We start from the raw sequence: 13,048 nt of genomic DNA on the forward strand, positions 1-13,048 counted from the left end.
GCGGAGCTAATACGTCACAGGAGCTATTTTCTCCCTTTTAAAAAAATATAAATAGAGACAACCTAAATTTTCTGTTGTTTATGATAACATGGGCTTGCATTATCCCCTTCTCGTTATCAGATCTTACTATCGGTTCTAAACAGATGCTAAGTTTATCAGTCGGCTCTACATGTCCTATAATGACCCTAGTTAGTTTAATGGCTATTCATCACGCATTAACACCGCACATTAACGCCACACGAGGCATAACGGTTCCGATCCAGCCTCAGTTTACACAAGTGAATGTATGAGATACATTATATGGCTTACTAAGTTATGTCAGTCAATACACACTCAACCTAAATCAGAATTGAAATCTTCTAAATTCGGTGACTTCACACGGAATCTCGTAACTCATATTAACTAATGAAATGCAAGAAATTCTTAGAACCTAATTCTTATGCAAACAAGACGACAAATCAAACAATTCGTCAAACTTATCTAAAGATTAATGTACGACTTCCTATGCATAAACTCAACACAGTTATACTTCATAAAGCAAATTAATATACGAATGTAGCAAATAGATTCATGCAAATATAAGTAAATAAATTCATCAAAGCATTATATAAGGGCATCAACGAATTACATGGAATTGTCACAAATACCTTTGAGCTTTCAGCGTTCCTAGCTTCTACCGCCAAATTTGTTCGTCGGTTTTCCTCGACAACAGTCCTCTTGGATAAGAGTTTTACGAGAGAATTTCTCCCAAATTTACTCTCGGTTTTCTTACACTTGTTTTCTCTTGCAGAAAAGCCTAGACTAATTCAAATTTTCGATCTGGCGATATTAAAACTAGGAAATTTAGCGTGTGAAACACACCCCTTATTTAGTGTAACCAATCAGAATCAAATATATCTGCCGCCTTTTTCGAGAGGCACCAAAGTCGTGGTCAACTTGACCTTGTAGTTTGAGTAATAGTGTTCTGCGATCTTTCAATTCTGACATTTACACTATGGAATCGAAGTCAGCTTTTGTCTCTACCAGTCTTCTGTTAGCTAAATAAACGAATGCTTAATTAAGAATAAAAATTAAAAATTAAGACATTACCGATCATGGCAGTATGGCGATTTGATACGCGCACGTCCCCATAAATCTAATTAATAGTTCTCTGGTCTCAACTAATGTGTTCTGCATAGATCGCCAGAAATTTGCCCCTTCACAAGTAAATAGATATATAGTATAGCACATACCCTTGGTTCATTACAATGTTTTGACAATTAACCGATGATCTCTTCGGTGGCCAAAGTGGTTAGAGCGCCGACCTCAGATGCGGAAGGTCGACGATTACAACCCCAGCCGAGTCATACAAAAGTGTTTTAAAAATAATACTAGCAGCTACGTCGCTAGGTGCTCAGCATTAATAGGTCGGTATTAGGAATGGTCGGCCTAGTGTCAAGATAATGTGACTCGGTGGGACATGATGCTATATGTCAGCAGCATGATGACCCGGTGCTAGACATGACTTTAAACTGCCACACTGCAGATATCGTAGCGATATGACTAAAAAATTGTTAAAGCTACGTTAAAATTCGGAATACCGCACACACAAAAAACTAACACACACACACACACACACACAATTCACTGATGAATGCCATACTAACTGTTAATTCATTATAGTGCAACAAAATTAAATTAAGAATTTACAATTTGAAAAAATTTAACAAGTGTAACACTTTATCCTTTTTCCTTTAACTTAGTTTACAGTTTCGTTTCGCATGGAAAATGTATTGCACTAAACAAGTTATTTTTACATTAAATTTTTTAAACATAACTAAGTCTAGCATTTGACAGAGAAGACAGTTAATATATATGGTGCACAGTTTGACACTAAAAATGGGAAAACCAATTATATTGATTGTGCAGTATCAATATAAAAATCAGGTACTGGAATATTTTATGGGGATATAGCAAATACAAGTGTACCAGACGGAGAAAACAATATATTGCTATTGCATATTTCATTTCCATTGTTTGTTAGGTTTTTATAAATTCATTATATGCCATGGGTTATGTAAAATTGCGTCTTACAGCTGACCTTGTCTAAGATCAAGTCCATTGTGTATCTAACCAAAATCATTTTTAACAAAAACTATTCTGTAAACAACTGATACGCATCTGATATTTTTTCTATGAGTATGTGTTTAAAATTAGGATCATTATTAAAATGAAAGCAAACATATTTATCTTGGTCTGATTCAAGGACATTGTGTTTACCGCGTCCTTTATTATACTATTAGTAACAAATCGTACCTTTTCATCATTTCGAATCTTCTAGAGTGAAAAGTTCCATTAGATAATAGTTTTTTCTCCAGAAAATGATAATTGGGACATGAGGTCAAATAAAGGGGTATAAAATCTAGTTTACTGGACAAATTATGTATTCTTGTGATCCGGGCCGGCTTTAGGCCGATTGGACAAATTCGGCACAATCGGACCCCACCCTCAAAAGGGCCCCGTACGTTAGTAATTTTAAGAAATATATCTTTAGAGAGAAATTAATTTTAAAGCGATGAAAGAAAATGCAAAGTTTATAAAACTTATCTGAAATTTTAATTCCAAATGCCTTGCTCAAAAACAGTAGGCCCCGCGCATACATAAAAGTGAGTGATCCAAAAGCGGGCACCGCGTGTGCGAAGGCCGTTCCGGTCTGCTATAATACCTAGCAGACAGATATCATTTGTTTTGTTGTATTTATATTTGATTCGGAATTATCCAAATTATTCTTGTCTGAAAATACAAAGTGCTCTATTATACTATTCTTGGACAGAAAGACTCTGGATAATACCGAACATAAAGTTTATATTCTTGAATTATATTATAGTGATTCAACAAAAGATTTTTGACACATCTCCACTTTACAGGCCATCATAGGAGGCACATCAACGTTACATTACATATATGGATGGGGGGTGATTCACGTTTACTCTCATCTGAGAAAAAATTATACGAATGTTCTTTTCATTTATCTTGTGTTACATTTTGTAACTTCATTAACATTAATATCGAGCTGAAAGAAAAAGTGTTCAATTTAAATTTGGTGTTAAAATATTAACACCCTTCTTCATTATGATTGCAGATATGATATTGATAAAACAAAGTCACTAGCTACTCACCATGATTCTTATTGCTAGAAATATTAGTCCCAACTAGTAGGATGTGTATTATAAACACAACCGGTCAAAATATGGAATTCTAGTTTATATAAGCATTGATTTACGACATCATAACAGTCATTGATAGAGATTAAAACCAGATGCAAAATAGGTTTAACTAAATAATATTTTACGAGATAGGAACGAATTGATGTATATGATGTCATTGCATGATTAAATCAAATCATCGGGATCTTACTAATTTGTGTGTTAGTTGGTCACGTTTACAATTTAACAATTATTATTATCATTAGGATAAGAATGTTACGTCTCGGATGAAAGAATTGCAATATTATATATTCACATTCAAAGGTTATGTTAAATCCTGTTAAATGTGGTGATGGTGAATTTGTGTAATCTAGTAATATAATTCCGACATTGACAATTCTTAACGACAACATTAACTTTACTTTATTAATGCAAGAAATCATCTGACAGTTTCAAATAAGAGTTAGATGAGTGATATATAAATATGCTGAACAAAATATGAGACTTCCTCAGCAAATAAGCAACATCCGATAACTCATAAAACTCAACAACGATAACAAAAACGATAACGTTAAAAAGAACTGAATAGACTAGACAGATCAAAACGATAACAGAATGACACTTGCAAATTGCATATTTAAAAAGAAAGATCATGAAATAAACAGAATATCACTTACAATATACTACAAAACTGCAAACAACAAGCCTAATCAATACTAGCATATGACAAAATTATCTTTAAGCTAATAATATAATAAATAATAATGAACAAGTTTTACAACTATAATAAAACGCCGTCTCAGTACTAATAATTCATACCTCACACCTATATCAGAAGCAATGTCAACCACTGTCTTACGACTATATTTGAATAACAGCTTTGTCTTACCTAACAAGGAACCCTTCCTTCTATCGATTCCATCATATTTTGTATGTTTAATGCTTTTCTAAAGTTAAAATATTCAAGGCTACCTTATCCTTATTATTATAGATTTGTCTAGTTTATTAAATAATATAGTTTCGTTAGTTTTCTATCAATTTGTTCTAATTTGTATTTTATCTGATGGTCAATATGTTCGAGAGAGGAGTCTCATGATCTTCGTTCGGCATTCTCACATCAAGCCATGAACGGGAAATCTTTTTTTCGGAGCAAGTAAATAGCTTTGCCATTAGGCTTTATTTGGAGCCATGCTTTGGAGACCCCGTCGCTAACGTTTTCCGAGCACGCTGACTCTCGACGGATGCTTTACTCTTCGTATAATAGCACGTACTGCATTTACAATTGAGATCGGATTGGTGCAAACTGCAACATTGTTGAACTTTCTACTACCGTGCTCAACATTTAATCAATCAATTATGAGATCCCCGTCATCTCAACTGAATCTCCGCAGCCACGGTTGACATTAAACAGTTGAGAATGGTTCTTGCTTGTCTCGAATCCTTCATGATTCCATCAGACCAACAAATTATGCGTACTTGACTCGAACAGTCCAGATGATGTATCCCGCCAGACATTATGTAGCTTCTACACTACAATATTTGGTTGATGCACCTTAGTTTCTCCCTCGTTGACCAGGAGAGCATGTGTTAGATCTGTGTTGGGAAACCCTGACGATACAACTGTATATTAGAGATCGACCTGAAATGTAATTTCTTGAATGATGGTCGAATATGTAATGTGCAACCCGTGCGTGTTGGTAACGCCATAAATCCCGGTAACGAAACATATCATGGAAATGGTCTAGGTAATGCTGCCCAAGGATTCTTGACCGGCGTGCTAAAGGTGCTGGCGGACCTAACTCATCGCGATGCGTCCAGCAACTTGCAATGTAGTTCGTAGATGGTATCAAAGCGCGTCTGTGGCTCAACTGTAAAATTCTAGATCGCGTGAGTTTCAATTAATATGAAATCGACTAAAAGAAATGGCACCTAGACAAAAAAAGTTCCAGTTGCGTTCCGGTCCACGACAACAATGTCGGCCAATAAAATACTGAATGAAGTTGCTCAGCGACGTTTGGAAGAGGTAACGCAAGCCAACACCGATTATAGGATTGCAAATCTGGCAACGGTAAGAGGATTACGATTGAGGACGGGACGCATTTATTATCAGACGAAACCGGAAATACATAAACGTGGCTTGATTCATAGAATGGCCCGATACCGCTTCCGACATTGATGCATCTATTATGGTAGATTGAAGGATCCGAGATTTTCAGCACTATCTTTATATGGCAAAGTAACCCGCTCTAAAAGACCGAACAAAACTATGAGTTTTGTGGACTTATCTCGGTATTTACTAAAGTGTGAGGCCTTCTTTGGAAATCGATTGGAAACTTGTACATGACACCGATAACAATTACACTGACGGTACAAAGTTTGGATTCGTTAGCATCACGGTACTACTCAATAATACTTGATATATAACCGATGAAAGAGAAATCAAATTTTGTTCGTTCAAGGCCGATTTTTGGACTCGCCAAATACGGCAAGGATTATTCTGTCTACTCGTCTATAATATATGGAGATCATGTTTTATATATGTCACATCAACTTATACAGGCTGCATTTGTGAAACCTCATCCTGCTAGTAAGCTGCCTGACATGCGAATTTCAAATCCTGATTTCAACGTTGGATTTGCGCAGCATCAAAAATAACTTTACGGAGATTCATTGTCGTTTTCGAGTGCTGTTCCTTTCATTCATATGTTTAGATCTGCGTTTAAATAAATGTAACATTATTTATACGTGGTGGATTCTAAACAGCCCTATTATGACGATATTGCGTCGTTTACCGGCGAGGTCTTGGATCTGCAGGTTGGGTGGTAATACAGTCATTTTGCGCTTTTGGTAGATGCATATCTACGTGACGAGGGCGTTAATAGACCTTTTTATACCCTCACAACTAATTAACTAGAAATAGACGGTTGGAACCACTCTGAAACACCAACACTGTAATGTTGGCTTTTAAGGTGTTGGTATTGATCGATGTTATGGTTTCTCCCACATTACTTGGAGCTCGCAAGCTCGTCCGTTTATACATCAGTCTCGTCTACAGTACACTACGGCATAAACACCATTAATATATAAATATACGTTGAACTGAGCACACCTTCCCTCTACTCTGTAACGATCACTGGATCAAACACACCATCTGTTCATTGTTTTACATTTTGTTGACTGACTCCAGTCCAATACACCTATATGACCTTATTCATGCGTACACCTTATTTAAAAAGTACGCTCCTCTCCAGACACTCGCATTATCATTGCTACAACTGTTTAAAAAAAGTCATACCGTACCGACAACGTTTTCTTTGAGTACCATGGCCAAGCTATGTGGAACGGATTCCGCATAGATTTTAGAAACAAGGATACTGCGATCTCATTCAAGAGTGCTCTGTAAACTCACCTAGTTCGATTGCATGAACAGACTTCAAGATTTAATATTGTTTACTTACTTAACTATTGTCGGCATTTTGTTTGGTATTTAATAGTGTTTTTGTAATCGTATCGTATAATTACTAATGCTTTATCTAGCATTGTAAAGCGCTGAGCGCTTCTCATGTTTAGGAGATGTATTATCGCTACATTATTATTATCATTATTATTATCATTATTATTATTATTATTATTATTATTATTATTATTATTATTATCATTATTATTATCATTATTATTATTATTATTATTGATGTTGTTTTGTTGTTCTTGTTATCATTTTTATTATTAGTATTAGTATTATTATTATTATTATTTATCGCAATAATACATTGAACGACGTGACGTGATTTCGCATGATGTTTCCTCATGATACACCTAAGGTGGCGTCATGTTACTTGACAACAAATATGTTGGGTCTTACTGGCGCTTACCAACACCTACTAAGGTGGCAGTCGACAGTTTTGTTTTATGCATGTTGTTAAGTTTTAAAGAAAAATAATTTTCCGAGGTTCTCTGTGGGTATATTGGCTCGATAAAATAACCTTATATATCTTAGACAGTTTTGAAAGAACTTGTAATTCCATTTTTTGATGTATCATTCATGGATGTAGTTTGGTTTATAGAATATACAACTTGGCATTACTTCAGATGTGCACCTCTAGCTGTGTGCTTTGATCATTTACAATTTCCATAAGCACAATGTCCGAAGAAAGTTTAGCCACATAACATAAAAGTGACATATAGGTATGCCAACATACTATCCATTGTGCATAATGCAAGTGTCAACAGCTTCACCTTACACTTGTCTTTCTCTCAAAAGTAAATATTTTCATTCGTCACTAAACAAACCTAAGCTCTTATCCTTCATAGTTCGTTAAATCACGATTAAGCCTTAAAAACATGAAAAATATTTAAGATAGTATCAGTTCAAACTTACATATAGAACGATGCATATACTTTGATGCAATATGGTAGGCATTAATTCAAATCTTAAAAATATGTAGCTTATGACTTTGTCAGATCATTCAAAAATGTTTTTGTCTGTAGCCTTCTGTTGTTTCCCATGAGTTAGTGGAGGAATAATAAATTGTTTACCTTCTTTTATTACAGGATTGCTTTCTATAATTTGCATCACATCTATTGCAATTGCAAGCGGTGATACCGAAATACCTAATGGAAACAGGGACTATGCAGCAAACTCCGGCCAACATACTTTATTATGTAACGGAACATGGTGTGTAATGAATGAAGAATACTGCGACAAACGTGCAAATAAATGTCTAGGATGTGTGTACAAGAAACCAAACTGTACTCAACATCTCGATTGCCTTCAATATTGTATAGGTAATATTCAATAATACAAATTTATAAAGCTAATCTTATGTCGACATAAAATACGTTTTCATGGTGGCTTAAATTTGAGTTTTTATAACAATTAGAAACGATAAACCGCATCGGCAACAGCGTTTTGATTTGGAAACAGTCAATACAAAGTAGAAATATATTAAACTCTTAATCGATGATAGACCTACAGAAAGATATGCCTTATATTTGTGCCCCATTGTTAGAGTATGGTATTTTTATGCTTTGGAAGGTATCAAGACAAGTTATATATTTTACAGCTGTATTATTGTTTGCCAGTGATCGACATTTCCTTTCTTGTAGAACAGTATAGAGGTTCAATGACGAACGCCAAAATACACATCATTTATATCATGTTGAGGTATATCCATTTCCAGTTACAAAATGGTCACAATGTTTCTTTCTCATTTCTTCGAAACTTTATATAATTAAAAAGATAAGCATTTTCCTTTATTGTTGTTGCAAACTCTAAAACATTCTTATCAACCATAAATATTAAATTACTCTCAGGAGATATGTAGAGAAAAGTTATGTAAATTGCAATGTTTGTCCATTTTTATTTCATTTCAGATAAGGGTGTTGAACAAGCAATCCTTGAGAACCCAGGTATTTTTTATCATCCTACAGCTTTGTGTCATGAAGGAATATATAAAACGTGTTGGCATTAGACGTTTGCCAATATAAGAAGGAACCATTCGGAAGGAAATAAAACACTACGTATCACGATTTAAAATCGAAACTGAAAATATACTTATATCGTAGCCTTCGCGGTCTTCAAATCTCTTCTATTATACAAGACACAAACATACAACTAACTATTGTCATCTTAATGAGGAATTTAATTCTTGAGAGTATTAAATGTTATGTAGGTTTTATTATGCATAGAATTTGTACAATAAACTTTTCATTTAAAACTAAAATACCTGTAATGAGGGGATAATAAAAGAATTTATTGACTTAATTTTTTAAGTGTATCAGAAATTAAATTTAAATACCTGTAAAGAGTGGATGTTAGAAGAATTTATTGTTTAAATTGTATAGGATTAACACACGACTATCCATTTAGTAGCAGAGACAAAAAGAGTATAAAGACGACATCCATATTGAAGTACAAACTAGCATTATGATCGTTTAAGAACAACCACGTATTGCCAAAAGTCTTTTAGTGAAATTTTAGTTTTCTACGTATTAAAGGTATAAAGAAACATTCCGTACCGGACATTTCCCTAAACGGACAACTGAGTGGAAAACTATTTTTTTTATTAATCACTTTTAAAATTTCACCACCATGTGCTAATTTTAATAATGCATGACTAACCTTAAAAAAAATAGTTCATTATGTCGTCTTCTCGAGAAACAATTTTCATTTGATTTCTAAAGTATATTGTAATACTGAGTATTCTTGAATTATGGTGTTTTACATGCCTTGTAAAGCAGTGTTCAAATCTTTCATCTTTTATATTTTATTTTTTGTTGATGAACATGTTTGGTTTCATTTAGAAGAATTTGTCTTCCTTAAGGTTTTGAAAACTTTTGTGCATTTACAGCTTTACACTCTAACTTTTTATTCTGCATCATTCACCATACATATATATATATATATATATATATATATATATATATATATATATATATATATATATATATATATATATATACACACACATCCTCAACAACCAAACTTACTTCAAACTTCAAAATAGTATTATAGATACTTTGGCCTAAACCTTCGATCTTCAATCGGTCGTATTTTCCGGCCATTATCCTTTCATATTATTATGTTACAAGAACCACTGCAACCATCACCACTACCATCTTCACCATTAATACTTCAACTATTACACTACATGAATACTTTTAAAAATTAAATTAGGATTCGTCTTGTGTTCTATGTCATTTAACGGTGTTTATTTTATTGTAAAATTTACAATTAAAACGATATGCAAAACAACTAGAAGTTAATTTTAAATGCAAAATTAAAACTGATATGAATAATGCAAAACATTTTCCTTTCCTGTCTTATTTAGGTACTGCGACGGAAGAAAATTCAACTCCCGCCTGGTCTTTGCCCTTATTCGTAGTTTTCTTGATTCTCTTCTTGGTCAGTTGTGTCGGCCATATTGTTGTTTTACTTTGGTGGTTCCACCAACGTAAACAATACTCCCAGGGTATTATAAAAGAAGAGGAAGAAGTAGCATTGACGGAAGGGGAAGAACATGACGGTGCCAAAGAGGAAAAAGTTACTGAAAATGACGGTGCCAAAGAGGAAAAAGTTACTGAAAATGACGGTGCCAAAGAGGAAAAAGTTACTGAAAATGACGGTGCCAAAGAGGAAAAAGTTACTGAAAATGACGGTGCCAAAGAGCAAAACGTTACTGAAAATGACGGTGTCAAAGAGCAAAACGTTACTAAAAATGACGGTGCCAAAGAGCAAAACGTTACTGAACTGAAAGCGACGATATTACCCATACAAGAAGAATCTTCAAAATCGAATGAGAAAAGTCACGAGTTTGAACAATACTGAAAATCCGTGAAACCATTGTTTTTTTTATCTCAGTAGGAACAAATGAGTTAAAGGTCTTGACGTCTAATTGCAGGACTTTTAAGGGGTATTTGTGCTTGGAGGACACACGTTCAGAATGACAATATCAGATGCAAGCAAAGAAGACCGCGGTATATGGGTACTTACTAGGGCACCAATATTTGACCAATGACTTTCTATCGTTCCACATTCCCTTGCCAGAAGTTTATAATTTTGATTTGTCTTCTTATAGCATTCTGGCTTTAGATTGTAAAGTCTGTCTTTATTAAATGTATTTTGTTATTTAACTGTCCTAATCAATAATATATTACAATCAGTTTTCCTCATTCACATAATAGACATGCGCATGAACATAAATAGAAACGGGTCGCTGTTTCCGGAAACGACCAAACAAAATGCTTGTCTATAAAAGAATGAAAGAACACTTTCTTCCTACGATTGACTGTCCATTATATTCAATTTGTATTGTAATTAAATGGTTTTGATTATGTCGCCTATTAAACTTACATCGTTCCGTTGGATTCTTACGAAATCATATTCTTTTAATGCATAAAATGAAGTGACTTTATTTTTGATGCAGGACAGACATTGTTCAAAGAAGTCAATATGAATGACAAAGAAAAAAACCTAACATATCACGAATTGACATGTTTTATATGTTTATGCTGTATGTTTCCTTTTATTTTTCAGCTTGTGTACATCTTTATTAATAATCTCAAGTCGGAGTATTTGACATTCCTTTGCTTTGCTTGAGGTTCAATCTTTCAAAAAAGCTTTTAATTTATGCTGGAATAAACCGAAATGCCGAAAGTCTCGGATTTCCTACTAAGCCTGCTGTCTCACAGGATAAGTATGGCTGGGTTAAATTTGTTCGGTTCAATTCAATCGACAGTTTTATTGGTAAAATCCCAAAACAATACGTATGTCACATGCAACATATAATAATACAAATGGTAGTATCAGTCAACTACTTATACGAAATACCATTTTTTAGACTATTTTCCCTCTGCTGTTGACAAAGAGTGGAATACAGATGTGTATCTTTCTTTTGTGTGTTTAGTTAGCACTTTGTTTGCTGGTTTTTGTGTTTCTATGTTTGATATGAGTACATATTGTGCTGTCATTTAGGGGTGGGTGGGTGGGGTTGTGTGATTAAAGACTGAACTAGTGAATGGATAAATAGCTAATCGGATACATTTTAAAGGTTTATGACATTGCTCTTTGGTTGTGGAATGCGATAAAATCAAGAGACCTTAAATGTCGTCATTGCGTAATATCTTGCTGCAATCGAGGCATTTGCAATATTAATATTCTAGCGAAAAATCAAGCAAAGTGCCTTTTTAAAATAAAACAAAATACCTGGATGTAAAATCTACTAAAATAAATGTTCACTCATTTGTCTGCTACCTTTTTATTATCACAATCTATTGTAAATTTGCCTATGTAAATACGTCGAACAAAATGCTACCTTTCCATTCGTGTAATTGTATTGCTCAAAAAAGATTTAGCACAAAACTGTACATCCTAACTTCAGGTTTACTAATAAGAACTCTAGAGTTTATAAGCAACTAATTAGATGTGGTTCAAACTCATTAGCAGAGATTGCAATGGAAAACAGGAGGAATATCAAATTAAAAAATGTATATATTACATTATACTGATGTACATAGGGAAACCACTTGGAAGCTTTTACACTATTTGGCAGTCAGACTTACTATCATGATAACCAGACTTATGGCAAAACAATCCAAAAGAGTGTTTGCATGATGGTCCTGTGAATGAGAACAAAATCGGCGGCTGCATAGTGACTTCCGCTTTGTCTTCGAATTTCCTAAGCAAATTTTAAAAAGTATAGAGAGAGACACACACAAATGTGCACAATACACAGGGGAAAGTGCTCTCCATGGGTCTTACATGCGAATGCGTGGCGATATCGAATTAAATTATTTATTGATAAAGAATAGTATTGTACCGGTTGGAGAATCGTTCAATTCATCCCAACTGAGATTCGAATCTGGGTTTAATGACTGTATGCAACAACCCCCAGATGTCCATGCATGTTCTGTTGAGGTATACTTTTCATTAGAAGTTCATTGTACCTCCAAAACACACTGCCTATTGTATGTCCTAATGTGTTTATCTTGTCAACCTCAAAATTGAAAAGTTGTCTCAAAATCATGTATTGCATGTAGTAATTTTATCAGTGTATGTTGACCGAATAAGAACTATCAGTGTATCTTTACAAATTTAAACCCAATTGTATTTAAATTTTTAAAGGTAGAGATTGAGAGGTATCTTTATCTTTTCAATGTACATAATAGTTTGGGTACCGTTGGGGTTCGACCCTTGTAATAAGCAACCGTTGGGGTTCGACCCTTGTAATAAGCAACCTTTGGGGTTCGACCCTTGTAATAAGCAACCGTTGTTGTTTGACCCTTGTAATAAGCAAATGTAACTACTTTTGTAACACCGAAAACTGATTATGTTCAGGGATTTAATTGTCTCTCTAAATTCATGC

General features: G+C 34.1%; 1 protein-coding gene across 2 annotated transcripts in view; it reads left to right on the forward strand.

The window, feature by feature from the left end:
- LOC149776541 (uncharacterized) overlaps positions 1–11,044 on the forward strand; it is a 42,755-nt gene extending 31,711 nt beyond the window's left edge. For both annotated transcript variants that reach the window (XM_089940998.1, XM_089940999.1), the window contains exons 2-4: positions 7,737–7,970; positions 8,559–8,594; positions 10,016–11,044. In XM_089940998.1, coding sequence (XP_089797124.1) covers positions 7,737–7,970; positions 8,559–8,594; positions 10,016–10,512 — 767 coding nt within the window. In that variant the 3' untranslated portion in view covers positions 10,513–11,044. The remainder of the gene's footprint in view (positions 1–7,736; positions 7,971–8,558; positions 8,595–10,015) is intronic.
- The last annotated feature ends 2,004 nt before the right edge of the window (positions 11,045–13,048 follow it).

Source organism: Sinohyriopsis cumingii, chromosome 18 (genome assembly GCF_028554795.1).
Source record: "Sinohyriopsis cumingii isolate HCF-2022 chromosome 18, ASM2855479v2, whole genome shotgun sequence".
In the NCBI taxonomy this organism is placed as follows: Eukaryota; Metazoa; Mollusca; class Bivalvia; order Unionida; family Unionidae; genus Sinohyriopsis; species Sinohyriopsis cumingii.